Raw genomic sequence first — 16,547 nt, forward strand, 5'->3', positions numbered from 1 at the left:
GTTCCCCTTTCCCCACATCCTCACCAACATCTTTCATTTCCTGACTCGTTAATTTTAGCCATTCTGACTGGTGTGAGGTGGTATCTCACTGTCATTTTGTTTTGTATTCCCCTGATGCCAAGTGATGTTGAACATTTTTTCTTGTGTCTGTTTACCATTTGTATGTCTTATTTGGAGAAATGTCTATTCATGTATTCTGCCCATTTCTTGACTGGATTCTTTGTTTTCTGGGTGTTGGGTTTGATAAGTTCTTTATAGATTTTAATCTTTTTAATCAGGGTATGCTGGCCTGGTAAAATGAGTTTGGGAGTAACCCCTCCTCTTTGTTTTTTAGAAGAGTTTGAGAAAGATTGGCATTCATTCTTCTTTAAATGTTCAGTAAAATTTCACAAATAAAGCCATCTGGTCCTGGACGTCTCTTTGTAGAAAATTGTTGATGACTGATTCAATCTCCTGACCAGTAATTGGTCTGCTCAGATTTTCTATTCCTTTCTTATTCAGTCTGAGTAGGTTTCTATGAGTATATCCATTTCTTGTAGGATGCCTGGATGGTTGTCACATAGATGTTCAGAAAAGCCTTTTATAATCCTTTCTTCGCATTTCTATGTTACCAGTGATTGCACCTCCTTTTCCATTTATAATTTTGTTAATTTGGGTCTTCTCCCTCTTTTCCTTTGTGAGTCTAGTTAAGGGTTGGTCTATTTTGTTTTTCTCTTCAAAAAAGCAACTCTTAGCTTGGTTAATCATTCTTATTCCTTATTTCATTTATTTCCACTCTAATCTTTATCATTTCCTTCCTTCTGCTAAATTTGAGCTTGGTTTGTTGTTCCTCTTCTAGTTCCTTAAAATGTCAAGTTAAGTGGTTTATTTGAGGTGTTTCTTTTTTCTTTCTCTATGTGTTCATAGCTATAAAATTCCCTCAGAGAACTGCTTGAATGGCTTCCCGTAAGGTTTAGTTTGCTATTTTTCCATTTCTATTTGTCTCAAGATATTTCTTTTTTAATTTCTTTTTGATCCATTGGTTGTTGAGGAAAGTGCTATTTAATTTCCATGTGTTCATGAATTTCCCAATTTCCTCCTGTTATTGAGCTCTGATTTCATAATGAGACCAGAGAAAAGACTTGGTATGATTTCAGTCTTTCTGGATTTGCTAAGATTTGTTTTGTAGCCTAACATATGATCTACCCTAGAAAACATTCAGTTGTGTACTTGCGAAAAATATGTATTCTGCTATTGTTGGGAAAATGTGGATTTTTATTAATGACCAGATATGAGGGCTGAGAGAGAAGCCATCAGACTGCTCGGTGATGAGTTAGGTGGAAAATCAGGAGCCAGAGGAAAGGGAAGCAAAGGGCACTGATTCCTATTAAGGCCCTTATTAGCCAGGGGCTCTACACATGTTCTCATCACACCTTGCTTTTACGAAGGAGGAAACTGGGACTCAGAGAGGTTAAGTGACTTGCCCAAGGTCACACAGTAAGTGGCAGAACTAGGATTTAAACCCAAGTCTGGCCAGTCCTGAAGCCCAAGATCTCTCCATTGAACAATTGTACTGCCTGCCCCACAGAGTTAGCAGAGGACGGAGGACTCAGTAGCAACAGGAGATGGGCTGGTAATAGGCAGCTGCTCAGTGGCCAGGTCCTGCCTTGAACAACTTATATATTGCCTCAAGACTTCTCTCATGAACTCCGCAAAGGAGAGAGTAAGAGCCAAGGCCTGCAGTGGTGATGGTTATCAGCTGGTGTGCTTCTAGCATGGTGAGTAGCATGGGGCATAGTGAGTGTGTGGTTGACAATTTCAGTCCCCGGGCAGGACAGACTGGAGCCCCAGATAGCTAGCTGCAGTTGCCATTTATTGAGATACATCACAGGCACAGACAGGAGAGCCAGGCGTGAATAGATTCAGAGAGGGGTTGGGTCTGGTGGGAGACTGGGGAGGTTGAAAGGCCTTCAGGGACCACTCACAACTTCCTTCCTTCCTCCTCCAGGCTGCCCTGAATGCAGAGCAGAAGAACAGAGGAACTGAGGGAAATCCAACCTCCTCTCAGTGATCAAAAGGTCACCTCCAGATCACTCAAATACATTGCTCAGGGTGGTGGCCCTAATCTCCCCTCCCATCACATCGCAGAAGCAAGGAGAAAACATGGGTAGATTTGCACCTTCCCAAAATGCAGATCGCATGCAAAGAGTCTGGCATGCAAATACACCGGACCTGTGGTCCTGGGGCTGTTCTCGTTCCTATGGAGGTGGGTGGGGTGGGATGAGTACAGCAAGGAGGAAACTGCGGGGGCCCCAGCTTGCAAGTCTGGTCAGCTAATACCTCCGGCTTGATGTCTTGACCGTGGTGGTCTTCCGCAGGATGGAGGTGCCCCCAGAGACGGCCCCTCCCTTGACGGTGCTGAATCCGCCCTTGCTAGCACTCCCACCCCCGCCCAGGGACATGCCACCCCCAAAGCTGGCCGCACCGCCTCCGCACACCGTGGTGGAGTTGCCGGTCACCGCTGTAAGACAAAGGGTCTGGGTAAGGCAGGGCAGCCACACTGGAAGGGGGAGGGGGACTTGCAGAAACCAATGAGGGATGGGAACAAGCAGGCAGTGGAGCCGTGGGAAACTGATGGAGAAGGCGGGGCAGGAAGCTCATTCTTTGGGAACCCCCAAACTTGTCTCCAGAGGCTCAGGTAGAGGGCAATGTGCTTCTGGCCAAGGACAGATTGAGTGGACTGAGCAGAGGACTGGGGCTGAGCCTGAGGCCAGGGAAGGCAGCAAAATACTCACAAATGCTGACGGCACTGGGACATTCTCCAGACATCCTGCAGAAACCGAAAGACCAGGAGAAGGGTCAGTGGTCCCCAGAGCCCAAGTGAAAACCCTCTCCCTCCTTCCCGTTTCCCACTCTCTGCCTTCATGGTAGGTCAACTCAGTGGGTCAACTCTCGAGCCAGGGTCCGCAAGACAAGACTAGGAGACATGAGAAACACGTGCATGTGGCTGTGCTAGGCCTTATGGCCCTTCCAGCAGGAGCCAGAGAGAAAGCAGAGCCACAGCAGGCCAGGTGACACCAGCCTCCCCTGTCTTGCCTTCCTCTGCATGCACATCATAGACTGCAAACAAAGCTCATGCCAAAAAAAGGCTTCCCGGTTTCTGGCTCAAATGACTTTCTGTACATCTCACACCTTCCCAAAGACAGAGATGATTAAATTTTTTTTTCAAAGCTTCAGAGGTGGTGGAATCCAGTATTGGAAGAAGAAGCCTCACTTCTGTAGAGCTGCTGACCACTGTAAGGATTACTGATTGTCCTGCCAACCGAAGAGATGCGCAGCAGAGACAGTGAACCCAAGCGGAAAGTCTGCTGTGCGTGATGAGTTAGGAGCCCAGCTTCCTGGTTCCTCCCTTCTCTCCCTACCCCCAGCACAGAGCCAATGATGACAAGGGCTCTCCCACAGGGCAGGGCTGTAAAGCCCTCTGAATCAGGGCAGGCAGGGGCCCCCACCTGCTCTCCTCGCTCTCCAACAGCTTGCGGTAGGTGGCGATCTCCACGTCCAAGGCCAGTTTGACATTCATGAGAGCCTGGTAGTCACGCAGCAGCCGGGCCAGGTCCTCCTTGGCCTGGTGCAGGGCCATGTCCAGGTCCCCAAGCTTCTTCTGAGCATCCTTCAACGCCATATCCCCACGCTGCTCCGCTTCTGCAATGGCAGTCTGCAGCTGCTGGCACTGCCCGATGGATGAGAGGTGTTGGGAACATCCTCCAGGGTCATCACATCCATCTCTCTGCCCTCAAACCAGATACCACCATTCCCCTACCCATCTCACCCCGGGCCCCAACTAACTGAGACAGAAGGAAACAAGAAATATTCGTCTCAGGAAAGAGATACTATTACACAAGCAGGGTCATGTAGCACTACTGAGAAAGTCCTTATTGAAGTCTAATCTTAGTCCCTCCTGCTGCAGCTCAGCCCGTGCCTCAAAAGAGATAGAATAAATAATATAACCTCACCATTAACCAAATGCTTCGCTCCGATCTGGAGGAAAGCCCAAGCTTTTAGCCATATCCTAAAAGGAATCAGCACCTATGACCTGGATACTTGAACTGTCAGCCTCTTTATTTTTAAAAAAAAAAGATTTTATTTATTTATTTGCCAGAGAGAGAGAGAGAGAGAGAGCACAGGCAGGCAGAGTGGCAGCAGAGGCAGAGGGAGAAGCAGGCTCCCCACCAAGCAAGGAGCCTGATGTGGGACTCGATCCCAGGACCTGGGATCATGACCTGAGCCGAAGGCAGCCGCTTAACCAACTGAACCATCCAGGCGTCCTGAGTTGTCAGCCTCTTGCTCTGATCGCCTAGAGATGGGATCAGGCTCCCTGGAGGAGATCGTTTCACCTGCTCCACCACTAAAATGCTATGTGACCTTGGACAAGTTCCTATCCTCCCCCCGGCCTAAGTTGCTTATCCTGTAAAAGGACTGTGTTGATTTTAACAGTCCAGCTCGTTTAAGTGTGTCCCATTCCTCTGGAAAAGAACAGTTCTCATCCCTCAGCATGACAATAGAGAAGGTCCTCACCTCTGCCAACCCACACTTGACCCCCCAGGCTCCTCACCAAAGACTCACCTGCTTCTTAACCGCATCCACCTCGCCCTGCAGCCTCTGGACAGTGCGAGTGAGCTCAGCAATCTCATTCTTAGTATCCCGCAGGCTGTCCCCATGCTTCCCAGCCGTCACCTGCAGCTCTTCATACTGGAGACCAAAAAAGTGGCAGTGACCTGTCAGTTCCAGGCCCTCCTGGATAACTAGTTGCCCCAGGCCCACCCTCACAGCTAGAGCCCCACCCCTGTCCCCACCCGGTCAGCTGGTGTGTCTAGCCCCAGCGACAGAAGTTCTGTATCTGTCCCAGGCCACACACCTGACCAGCTATTCTCCTCACCTTGGTCTGGTACCAAGCCTCAGCCTCAGCCCTGCTCCTCTGGGCAATCAGCTCATATTGGGCCTTGACCTCAGCAATGATGCTGTCCAGGTCAAGTCTACGATTGTTGTCCATAGAAAGGATGACATTGGTGTCTGACACGTGGGTCTGCACTTGGCTCAGCTCCTGCAGAAAAAGAGATAGCTGCCACCAGCGCCCCTCATCCAGGCCCCCAGGAGACAACTGAGGGATGAAGGACGGGGCCCCAGGTGGCAAGAAGAGGTTTGTGCTCTACCCCAGGCTCCAGCCTAGAAGGAAAGACCTAATTCTCTCCAGCTGGGAAATGAGCTCTCATTTTTATAAATATCATTCCTTGTTGTGGATTTACAGGTTTCCAAGAGATTACAGAAGGGGAAAGAATGTGTACGTACTGCACCCAAACCTGGTACCAGTCCCTGTCATCCTCAGAATGCCCTGGGAGGCAGGCCAGGCCACTTTTGTCAACTTGGGGAAAGTCTCCCCTCTGACGGGGGCAGACAGTGGGATCCAGGGAACTGAACATAGGCCTGATTCAAACCCCAATCTCCAATCAGCCAACTAACCCCCTGCACCACCATTCACAGTGGTCCTGACAATTTCCTTGGTTAGGAAAGAGGCTTGGGAAAGAGAAGTGACACATCCAAGGTCATCAGATCCAAGGTCATCCAGTCTAGTCCTGGGGCCCAGACTAGATCCAGTCAGTTGAGCAACAAATTCCCAAGTGGTTTCCTCTAGACTATACTGACATTTATAGACCATGGCGATGTTCTTGGACCCTCCCTGGGTTTCTAGGACCATTGATTTTGACATATAAGCAGGCATTTAAAGATGCCATGAGCAGCAGGTTCAGTTTCTGTGTTCTGGCTTTGAGTTCAGCTCTATCACTAGGTCATTTGAATGGGCTCCCAGCTGAACTCTGCCTCCATCTCTCCCATGGTCCTTCCTGTCCTGGGCTGTCGACCAACTGCCACCAAACCTCAGTGGCTCCCAGAGGGGAGAGAATCTTCCATTTCAGAGTCAACATCTTGTATGCTCTGGTCTTGCCTCCAGCTTTTGTGCCAGCATTGGGATTATAACCGATAAAGCTGGAATATTAGAGCAGATCTCACTGACTGAGCATTTCCTGTGAGCAGGCGCTGTGTTAAGCACTTAACAGACACCAACTTGTTACAAGCCCTTTTCCAATAGCACAAAGAGTGACGTGACCTGTCCCAAATCACAGACTAATAAGCGGGGAGCCCAGTCTTAAACCTCGGGAGACTGACACCAAAACCTGAGGTGGTACGACTAAAAGAGAGATAGAAGCCGAGAAAGAGAATGACCAAAGCCAGAACTGCCATCCATACTGACACAGATTTAGATTACTAAGATGTGTTATCATTTGAGAGGTAGAATGGGTGGAGAGGAAGGGGCGAACATCCAACTCATGAAACATTTGCCGTAGAGTGAAAAGACATGAATGAGCTCTGGAGACAGGCAAAGCGAAGTTCAAGTCCCCAGCCTGTCATTCACTAGCTGTGTGACCGGGGTGGAACTTCTGATGTCTCCGCCCCCTCTTCTATAAACAGCCGGTGGTGATCCTTCCTCGTGGGGCTGATGTAAGGATTCAGATCAATGTGTGGCCTATGGTGGGTGCTCAGTAAAATGCATTACATGCCCAAACTTCTGTGAAGGTTGGTCAAGACGTCCATGAGGCTTATTTGCTACAGATCACATCATCTTGCCACAGCGGTGATAACCCTGCCTTCATCACCTTGCGGCATCACCCCCTCACCCTCCCCGCTCAGGGTCCCTCTGCGCTCCCAAGCCAGAGTGTGGTCCTGAGGAAAATCAACTTGGAATTTTTAAATGTCAGATCTCCACAAGGAGATCTACCAAATCCCACCAAGAGTGGTAGACTAAGAGGATAAAAGCGTTAAGTTCTCCAAAGAAACAGAGCTGGTACAAGTGGAGAAGGAAGGGTTCTGTAGATTAAAGTCATGTGTCTCCTCAGACACCAGGGACCCTGAGAGGAAGAGCACGTGGAGAGCCTCTGGGCAAGGAGGGAAAGAGCCAGAGAGGCCAAAGCATTGATACTGGACCAGGGGCTGAATCCCACAGGAATCATCCAGGCCAGAGGGAGGGCACAAGGCTGCTTTTCTGCCCTGTAAGACATGCCAGGGGTTGGTGAGTGGCTGGCCCTTCAGATTTCCCTGAGATCTGGCTTGACTAAAACCAGAGCATGAAATCAATTAGCAAGTGCCTTATTGGCCATCACAGTTGATTCGTGCAGGAGGCAACGAAGGAATGGCTGCTCTGGCCTTCATTCTCAACCCCAAAGAGGCACAGGTAGGCCTAAATATCATTCCCTTGAAAATGAGGACATTTGCTGCGTCTGGGGTTCTGAAATCTTCCCTACTGTCTATATTTCTTATGGATTTCCAGGAGTTTCCATCCCCGTGGCAATCCCATGGCCCCCTAGGATATGCTTCTTTGGCATGGACCCTTGAGAACCCCAACAAGGCCAAGGCCTCTTATACTTTCTGTGTCTGTCTTGGCTTTCCATTTCTTCTCCTGCATCTTGCCCTTTCTAGTTTGATGACTGTTCTCCTTGATGGGAAACAGGCAAATGATATAGTCATTAGACTTCTTCAGGTAAAACCTAACATCAACCTCCTACGAACCTCTAGAATCACAAAATGTAAGTAAGATGCATAGAGCCAGCAAGATTTCCCTAAAGAAAGGCCAAGCAAAATGGATTTCATTTTCTCCTGTGGTTGTATTACTAAAATGCTAAAGGACCAGCACAGACGTTGCTTGACCAAGACTTCCACAGCACTCTTGAACACAAGACAGAAAGATGTGGGCCAGATGATGATATCAACTAGATTTTCAAGTAGCTGAGGCACTTGAACCACAAGTTAGTGATTAGTGGAGTGAGGTGAGCCTGGGAGAAAGATACCACCAAAAGTCTAGTTCTTGCTCTAGGACTCGGTTCAGCTTTAATGTGATCGCTGGTCACATACACTGAAATGAACATTCACACTGAACTGAAAGTTTACTAGGTCTGCAGAGAACCCCAGGCTGGGACATCATGAATACACCCAATTACCCAATGGGGTATCTCCAACATATGCATGGGGGAAATTGGTTTCAAAGTGCCCACAGTTATCTAGATGACGGGATGAAACCATAATCACATGTCACAGGGAAAATGGGACTCATTAACTCTTGCATTTGGTTTTAAAAATTCAGCTGCCCAAATCCAGAAAGTTGGAAGCAAATGGATACATGTCTCACTTGAAAGCATTCATGTGAAAAAGTCCAGGGGGGGGCGCAGTTTAAGAAGCAAATACTGTGAAATGACTTCTAAAGACGACACATAAACTAACGCAACATTATGTGCACGAATGCAAGTCTGTAAGCTCCCTCCCTACCCCACCGTTTCCCAAAGTCTGGTCTAAGAACACTGTTTCCTCAACTTCCTCATATGCCACAGATGTCAGTCCCCAAAGCACCCTGACCTCTAACATGTTGCCCTGGAAAGGCAATGAGCCACACAGAAGACAACTCGCTTTGTTGCCTGAAGGGCAGACTCGGGGCCAATCAAGAGCAGAAGTCATGGGAAGACGACTCAAGTCAGCTTTCTTTTTCGGTCAACAATTAAAATGCCTGCCCTGAAACACAGTGAGCTCCCTGCCACCAGGAGGATTCAAGCCCAGGCTACATGACTCCTAGCTGCGATGAGGGAGAAAGGACTCTAACACAGAGGGAAGGTGGGTCACGAGGCCCCGACTGAGTCCAAGTCCAGGATGCTAGGATCAATTCAGGTTAATTTCAGCCCTCTCACCCTGGTCTTCAAAACATCCTTGTTTCCTGGAACCCCTCCTGGATCCTGCAATCTACCCACTACCCACACCTCAACTCCTGAGCCCACCTGAAATCTCAGTCCTTTCTCTGCCATCTCTGCTCCTCCGGCCCTTGCTCCATTACAAACTGGTCTAGAAGGGAAAAGATCTAACACAGGAGTGCAAGTCAGACTTTGAAGTCCAAGAACCAGGTTTTAATTCTAGCACTGCCTCTTCCTAGCTATGTGACCATGGGCAAGCTGCCCTGAGCCTCCCTGTCCCTGACTACACAATGGAGACAATAGTAGTACCTCTGTTGTGGCTTCCTTGAGAGGATTATGTAAAGCTTGGCCCGATATCCAGGCCATCCTTAGCACTTAGCATGGAAACTCGTGTTAATAAAAGGTCCAGGTTCTATCTTCCATCAGTTAAATTGCACTGGTGAATTCAGGTCCGACCTCCAGGGGGGATTCCCAGTGCTGTACATATATATAATTGTCCCCATCCATTGGCCATCTCACCATTTCATAGAGATGATTCAGGAAGTCGAGCTCCTCAGTCAAGGTGCCGACCTTGCCAGTCAGATCCATTCGGCTCATGTAAGCAGCATCCACATCCTGGGGGCAAGAGAGACAGCAGGGCAGACGCCTCAGTCCCCAGGGCTCTCATCTCCCTCCGAGTCACCCCGGCACCCTGGCAAGCCCGCGAACCACCTCCCCCACTCCCCGCCACCTGCTCACCTTCTTGAGCAACACAAACTCATTCTCTGCCGCAGTGCGCTTGTTGATTTCATCCTCGTACCTGTTACATAGGAAGACTCAGGCCAGATTCAGCCTAGTTCTGCCTTTTAAGGCATTTAATCCACTTGGCTTTATGCCCCCTAGGGTCCCACATTATCTAAGAACAACTTTGAGAAGCAGTTCTGTAATGCAGCCCACCAGTGAAGAAACTTGGGGTACAGCATTAAATATTCCTGCCCACCCGCTTTGAGGGAATGGGCCCAGACTTTGCACAATAATATGACAATCAAGAGCAGCCATGTCTTTGGATCTGAGCCCCTGGGAGGCTTTATAGGAATAGGCAAAGCTGTGTCAACAGTGGTTTATCTTTGTGTTCACTTTCGACAGGCAGGACGTCATTTAAAACAGCTCACCTCTCTCCAACTGCTTTTGCTGAGATTTTAAGGGTTAGAGATCGCCAGTATCAAGTTATTGGGAAAGTTATGAAAGATTATACCCTAAAATTATAAATATACATATCACTCATCATAATCTCTGACCTTTATTTGGATCTTGATTCAAACCAACCATATTTTTAAAACTTAAGACATTTACGGGACAGTTGAAAATTCAAAATGAATGGATAGTCGAGGATATTGAGGAATTACTGTTTTAAAAATTTGAGTTGTGGTATGGCATTATGTTTATGTTTGATTAAGTCAAGCTATGCTGATGAGCCATATGAATATAGCCAGTAAATATCTGTGAATGAAATCACACAATGGCTAGGATTTGTTTCAAGACAATAAGGGAGGAGAAAAATCAAGTAGGTATATAGATGGAACAGGATTGGCTATGAGTTAGTAATTATTAAAGCTGAGTAATAAGAATGCAGAGGTTCCTTTCATATTCTCCCTACCTTAGAGCTTTTTAAATTATGAGCAATACACAAATAAGTGGGACAGTTCTCCAGGAGGCACCCAAGGGAAGACGCTCTGTCTGTGCATTCCCCCAGGTGGGAACCAGGAACGTGGGAACGTGGTGACCCTCTCTGGGGAGATTTCCCACACTGTCCCTTCCTCACCCCCACGGCCCCAGCCTGTCCAGTCCTCCTCACTTGCTCTTGAAGTCCTCAAGGACATCCTGCACGTTCCTCAGCTCTGAGTCCAGCCTCCCCCGATCGCTCTGGAGGTTGTCCAGCTGCCTCCGCAGGTTGCCCAAGTAGTTCTCAAAGAGGGGTTCCAGGTTGTTCCTGGTGACACCCGAGTTCTGGCTCTGCTCCTGCAGCAGGGCCCACTTGGTCTCCAGCACCTTATTCTGCTGTTCCAGGAACCGGACCTGAGCCAGGACAAGAAGGTTGGTGGGCTGGTACCATCCGTTGGTCCCAGACAGGACCCAGGACTGGGCCCATCGTCACCACCATCCCCATCCAGGACCTCACAGGGCTGGTGCACAGCTGATACATTGCTGTGGGAAAGAGCCCCTCCTCCTCAGGGAACAGTCTTCGTTGGAAAAGACTGTCCAATCCAATGACAAGGACTCTAAAGAGTTAATAAACCATAAAAGCCCCAACTCAGTCCTTTACTAGTTGGCAACAGTCAAATCACTTCTCTCTGGGTCTCCCTTTCCCCCTTGGCCTGGGTAAACCGCTGTTCTTGAACCCTAATTCTGCCCCAAAATCAACTGTTAAAAATGCAGGTGCATGTAGAGTGTATGTATATATATGTATGTATAATACAAGTATGTACATATGTACGTGTACACACACACAGGGAAAGAGAAAGCAAATGTGACAAAATGTAAAAATTGGTGAATCTAAAGCGAAATCAGAGAAGGACAAATACGACATGATTTTGCTCAGATGTGAAATTTAAGCAACGAAACAGATGCACAAAGGAAAAAAGAGAGAGAGAAAGAAAGAAACCAAGAAACAGACTCTTAACTCTAGAGAACACACTGCGGTTACCGGAAGGGAGGTGGGAGGGCGGATGGGGGAAATGGGCAATGGGGATGAAGGGGAGCATTTGCAATGAGCAAGTATGGAAGTGTGGGATCGCAATGGTGTATGCCTGAAACTAATACAACACTCTGCGTTAACTACATTGGAATTAAAATTGCATTAAATTAAGTTAAATATTAAAATTTGGTGAATCTCGGTGAAAAATATAGAGAAATCTATTGTACTGTTCTGACAACTTTTCTATAAATTTGACTTTAAATATAGCTGCCCAGCCCCACCTCTAAAGACTTCAAAGGGGCTCATGGTATGGACTTCACAGGGCCCCTGGGGGGTTCTCTGCCCAGCAAAAGACATGGGACAGGGTCAACCTCACAGACACCCAGCTCCTAGAACATGATGCTGAGAGCCTGAGAAAGGTTTTTGTTTGTTTGACCTCTGGGACAGTCCCACAGGAGAACCAAAAGTCACTAGGGGAGAAGGTGAGGAGGTGGGCGGAACAGCTTGCTTCACCTTCTGCCGTCCGGTTTCTCCAGGTCCAACCTCCACAGCACCCCAGGCCCAAAGTCCAATGGCCTGGGAACCATGAAGCAGGTGCACCCACCACAAACAGCAACAAGATCTCTTAATGCCAAGGACCATAGGGCCCATGAACCTGAGCTCCAGGCTCACCTCTGCCTCCAAGTGCCTGTATGATCCTGCACAAATCACTTGTCCTCTCTAGACTTCTGTTTTCTCTTTTTTAAAATGGACAAATATCACTATTCTGATTCCTCATGGGACACTGTGGGCTTCCCATGAGAAAGAGGACATGAATGTTCTTTGGGGACCCTGAAGTCACATGGCTATCCACCAGGACTTTCTCCATCATGTTCCCCTTGCCTGGGGACTTGTGTTAGAGGTTGACAATGCAGTGGAGTGTACCTGGAAATGCCAGACAGAAGGTACAAGAGCCATCTGTTTGGTCTGGAGGCCAGGGAAGGAAGGAGTCAGGATGCTCCCAGTCTGGGACAGATCAAACTATACCCCTAGGTCATGGTGCCCCGGCGACCACCCTCTTCACTGTCCATCCCAGATTGAGTTTCTGGACCGGAACAGCAAAGAGGAATAGGAGAAGCAAAATGGTAACTTCTTCTAGAACAACCCCTTAATCGTGTCCTGATCACATCTTTGTCCTTAGGCCTTCTCCAACACTGAAAGAACAGGGAACAGATGGGCTCCTTGGATAACTTGTTGAACATTTGAGCCGGTTTCCCCAGCTGACCAGAGGCACTAAGGACCACCCTGTTAGGAGGAGCCCTGAGGACCACACTCCCTAATTGTGGGACAGGCTGCTGGGTGATCATGTCAACCATGACTGTAGGAAAGGCACAACACAGTCAAGGCGGGCTCGGCAACAGCCCTTGTGACTAGAACCACCGAGCAAGGACAGGGAGACCCAGAAGGCTGTCGCCAGGCCAGAGAGCTCAAAGTCATTCCATCACCCGCCCCCAGCAGTGTGCAGCCTCCGCCCAGCACCCCCCCTCCTAGCAGCCCTGCTTCTGTTCCAAGGGCCCCTCCCTGCTTCCTTCCACCCCGGCTCACCTTGTCGATGAAAGAAGCAAACTTGTTGTTGAGCGTCTTGATCTGCTCGCGCTCCTGGGTGCGCACCCGCTGGATCTCGGGGTCGATCTCCACGTTGAGAGGAGTCAGCAGGCTCTGGTTGACGGTGACCTCCTGAATCCCTCCAGGGGGACAGGCTGGCCCAAATGCCTGCCGCCCAGCCCCCAGGCTCGCATAGGCCCCACTGCCAAAGCCGAAGCCTCCCAGGGCCCGCCCTGACGAGGCCCCTCCAGCCACACTGACCGAGATGCTCTTGCTGCCCCCCAGGTTATAGAGGCTTCGGCTGCCAAAGCCAGCCCTGCTGGGGCCACAGCGGGTCCCCCCGCCACTGCTACTGCTCCGGGACACTGTGACTGAGCTGAAGCTGGTGTGGCCCCGGGACCCACCTCCTCCACTTGCAGAGTTGGAGCTAAAGCCCCCTTTGGTGGAGTATGTCTGTCGAGACACAGAGGACCTCATGGCCGTCAGAGGGGCAGGAGCGCAGGCTGAGAGAGCGGAGAGGGAACACGGTGTGGGAATGCTGTGCCACCAATGGGCTTTTTATCTTTTCCCAGTTGGGCTGGCTCCTGGGCTCCAGAGACACTCCTGCCCCATTGCCCCAGGAACAGAGGGAGGGGCCCCATGGGCCAGGGGAGTCCCTTCACCCCCAGCAGGAGGGAGGGGCTGCTCCCAGTTATCACCCGTGCTCCGGAGCTGGGGCTGAGCCGAGACTGTGTGGGGCGGGATGCCACCTTCTCCCCCCTGGGGCTCTCCTATCTTGGAACGGGATGATACAGGCTCCCACGGCTGCCCCCACCACCCAGTGGCTGGCTTGGTCTCCTCCCACCCAGCCCCGATGGCCACCGTCAATGGGGCTCTGTTCTATGGGATTTGGCCCAGGCCCCTGTCGCAAGCCAAGGCCCCAGGGCCCAGGGCTGTACAGGTGGTAAGGGAAGGGAGGGTTGGGCAACGGGCTGTGGAGAGGGTGCCCAGGCCTGCTCCAGTCCCACCCTCCCAGCCCACGGCCTCATCGCCGCCGGGCAGGTCCAGGGTGGGGGACACAGGTGACAGAGTGGGGTGGACACAGGTGACAGAGTGGGGTGGGCGCAGTCTGTTCTTCCATCATCCACTGCCAGATTGTCTGTGGGGCAGAGACCCCATGCCAAGCAAAGTGGGTATAAGGACAGGAAGAGGGTGTCGGCCCAGCCATGGGGCTGGACCACTAGAGGAGGAAGTGGAAAGGCCTGGGCACCTCAGGCTTTGCCCCGAGGCCAGGAAGGTGCATGGGGCAAAGCACGTTTTGCTGGGGGACTGAAGAGAAACACAGCGCTTTGACTGTCACCTGAACCGCCCCCCCAGCCCTCTGTCCCACAATAGACACCCCTAGAAGGGCCCAGCCACTCTGGAGGAGGTGGGTGGAGGACACATCCCATTCTGATTAGACATAAGTACAAGTCTAAGAAGAATGTGTTCAACAAAGACCCCAAGAGCCCTAGGGAGCACCCCAACATTCCCATCTTCCCAGTCCCCAAGGAGCCTGGTGCTTGGTTCAGAAGGGCCAGGAGCTCCTCAATCTCACACAGTACCCTCTGTGTCCCCATCTCCAACCTCAGGCTCCTGGGACCCACACAGCCCCAAAAGAAGACGTGGAGATGTCAGATGTTAGGACTGAGGGAGTTGCGTTCATGACTTGGAGATCGGCCCTCCTTGCTCACTTGACCTTTCCGCTGGAAAACTGGAAAATGGGCCCAGAGAAGTGAGAGACTCACACATGGGAAGGAGCAGCAACAGCACTTGTCACACTCCTTCCACATCGGCCAGAGCCCACTCCCAAGGCCTGAGGAAGGCAGGCGGAGAGCGAACCCCCTCCCGGCATAGAAGAGGCTGCAGGACTCTTTTCCAGAGCCACTATGAGAGGCTGTAAGTGGCTCCCAGTTGCTACAGAAGTCGAACCTAATGCCCATGAGGAATGGGGTGAGGGGCACTCCCAGAATTAGTCCCTTAATGCCCAAGAGCAGATCCTCCCTTCTGCTGGGAGCTGGGATGCAAGGCATTTGGGCAAGCCAGGCTGGGAGATGTATCCCCACCAAACTGTGTGTCCTTGGGCTGTTGTCAACCTCTCTGGGCCTCCTCTGCCTTTATGAAAGGGGACGTCCTTTCAAAAAACATTGGCCTGCGATCCCAGGACAGAGTTGGGACTGAGTGTCACTTCCCACTGACCTTTGTCTCCTGTCCCTGAGGCTGTGATCGCTTTCTCAGCCTCCCTTATCGCTCCCTGCTGGTGTGTGGGAAGGGGAGACAGTCGGGAGTGGGACTTCTGGGGAAGGGAGTGATGTCAGCCCTCTGAGTCAGGACAGCGGGGAGGTGGGAATAGAGTCGGCTCCACACATTCCACAGCCCCACAGGTTGACCTGGCACTCTCTGCCAAGCTTTGTGGGCAAGCTGGAGACAGACAGTGGCACAGGCTGCCAGGGCTCGCTCTGGGAGTTCCTGCTTGGAGACAGGCTCCTTCCCAGCCAGGCAGGGGCTCCGGGGTCCCAGCCCAGACAGAGCAGGGGCTGGGGGGAGACACAGTGCCTCCTTAGGCCCTCTCTGCTTTCAGGCAGGACACCCAAGTTCAGACCTTCTTTCTGTGACTAAAGAGGAGCAGTTTCCTCCCCTCCGCTGCTGCTCCAACCAAGGGCTTCTGTGTCTGGAGACTTTCACCTGCCTAGACCCCCACCCCCAGTCCCCCCACCGTAAGACACAAGCGCCGGGGGATATCAGGATGCTGTGGGAGGGACAAGGCAAGACGTCTAATGGTGCCTGCGGAGCCCCCAACAGCACCCACCCGAGGCCAGGCTGGGTACAGAGTCATAGCAAAGATAAGGGGTGAAGACCAGAGTTGCTGCCCTTGGGCACCCTCCTACAAGGGTAAGACTTCCTAAGCTAACTGTGATGACTATTACAGTCAGCCTTTACTCAACATTCATGACAGGGCCGACACGTTCTATGCAAGAATGCATCTCATGTCCACGCTGGGTGAGCTCTGTCTGCCTCCTTCCCACCCCTGATCAATCAGTCACCCCCCTCCTAGACCCCTGTAGGCTGCTCCCTTGCTTTCTGGCTTCACTGGTCAGCCAAGGCTGAGGGGGCAGTGGCATGAGATCTGGGAGGGTGGAAGGAAGGGCAGGCATTTCTCCCTGGCTTCCTCCCTGCTGTCCTCCAGGATTACAGCTTCTTCCATCTGTCACTAACTTCTTCCTCTTGTCTTTCAGCTCTACACAGGTGACCTCCTCATCCTGGTTCTCCCTGTTTCCACGGGAAGGCCCACATCCTGGAAAACAGCTCAGCCCTGGACAAACCGAGGTTGGCCCTTCCAGCTCTGCCGACCTCAGGGCCCCTCCATCCTTTCTGCATTCCCTCAGCCACGCCCACACCTCCATAGGAGCTCCTGGCGTGAAAGCCCATCTAAGTGAACTTTCTTGGGTGAATTTTGTCCCCTGCTGGGATCCTTGAGTCTGAGAAAAAGGCTAACCTCCCCTTAAAGC

At 50.9% G+C, this 16,547-nt stretch overlaps 1 protein-coding gene across 1 annotated transcript; it reads right to left on the reverse strand.

Moving 5' to 3' along the window:
- Nucleotides 1–1,924: 1,924 nt before the first annotated feature.
- Nucleotides 1,925–13,497, reverse strand: KRT79 (keratin 79). Its single transcript, XM_046012470.1, has 9 exons — nt 13,021–13,497; nt 10,597–10,817; nt 9,501–9,561; nt 9,282–9,377; nt 4,916–5,080; nt 4,603–4,728; nt 3,489–3,709; nt 2,775–2,809; nt 1,925–2,500 (listed from the first exon to the last, which is right to left on the reverse strand). Exons 1-9 carry the CDS (start codon nt 13,495–13,497, stop codon nt 2,313–2,315), a joined length of 1,590 nt encoding a protein of 529 aa, XP_045868426.1. The 3' UTR covers nt 1,925–2,312.
- Between the last annotated feature and the right edge of the window lie 3,050 nt (nt 13,498–16,547).

Source organism: Meles meles, chromosome 7, assembly GCF_922984935.1.
Source record: "Meles meles chromosome 7, mMelMel3.1 paternal haplotype, whole genome shotgun sequence".
Taxonomy (NCBI): Eukaryota; Metazoa; Chordata; class Mammalia; order Carnivora; family Mustelidae; genus Meles; species Meles meles.

Excerpts from the sequence above, each read along its gene's own strand:
- KRT79 (XM_046012470.1), bottom strand. The coding sequence starts at position 13,497 with ATGAGGTCCTCTGTGTCTCGACAGACATACTCCACCAAAGGGGGCTTT. Across the intron at positions 5,081-9,281 it reads TGAATCATCTCTATGAAATG|GAGCTGAGCCAAGTGCAGAC; the intron begins GTGAGATGGCCA and ends CTTTTTCTGCAG. Across the intron at positions 2,501-2,774 it reads TCCCAGTGCCGTCAGCATTT|CGGTGACCGGCAACTCCACC; the intron begins GTGAGTATTTTG and ends TTTGTCTTACAG.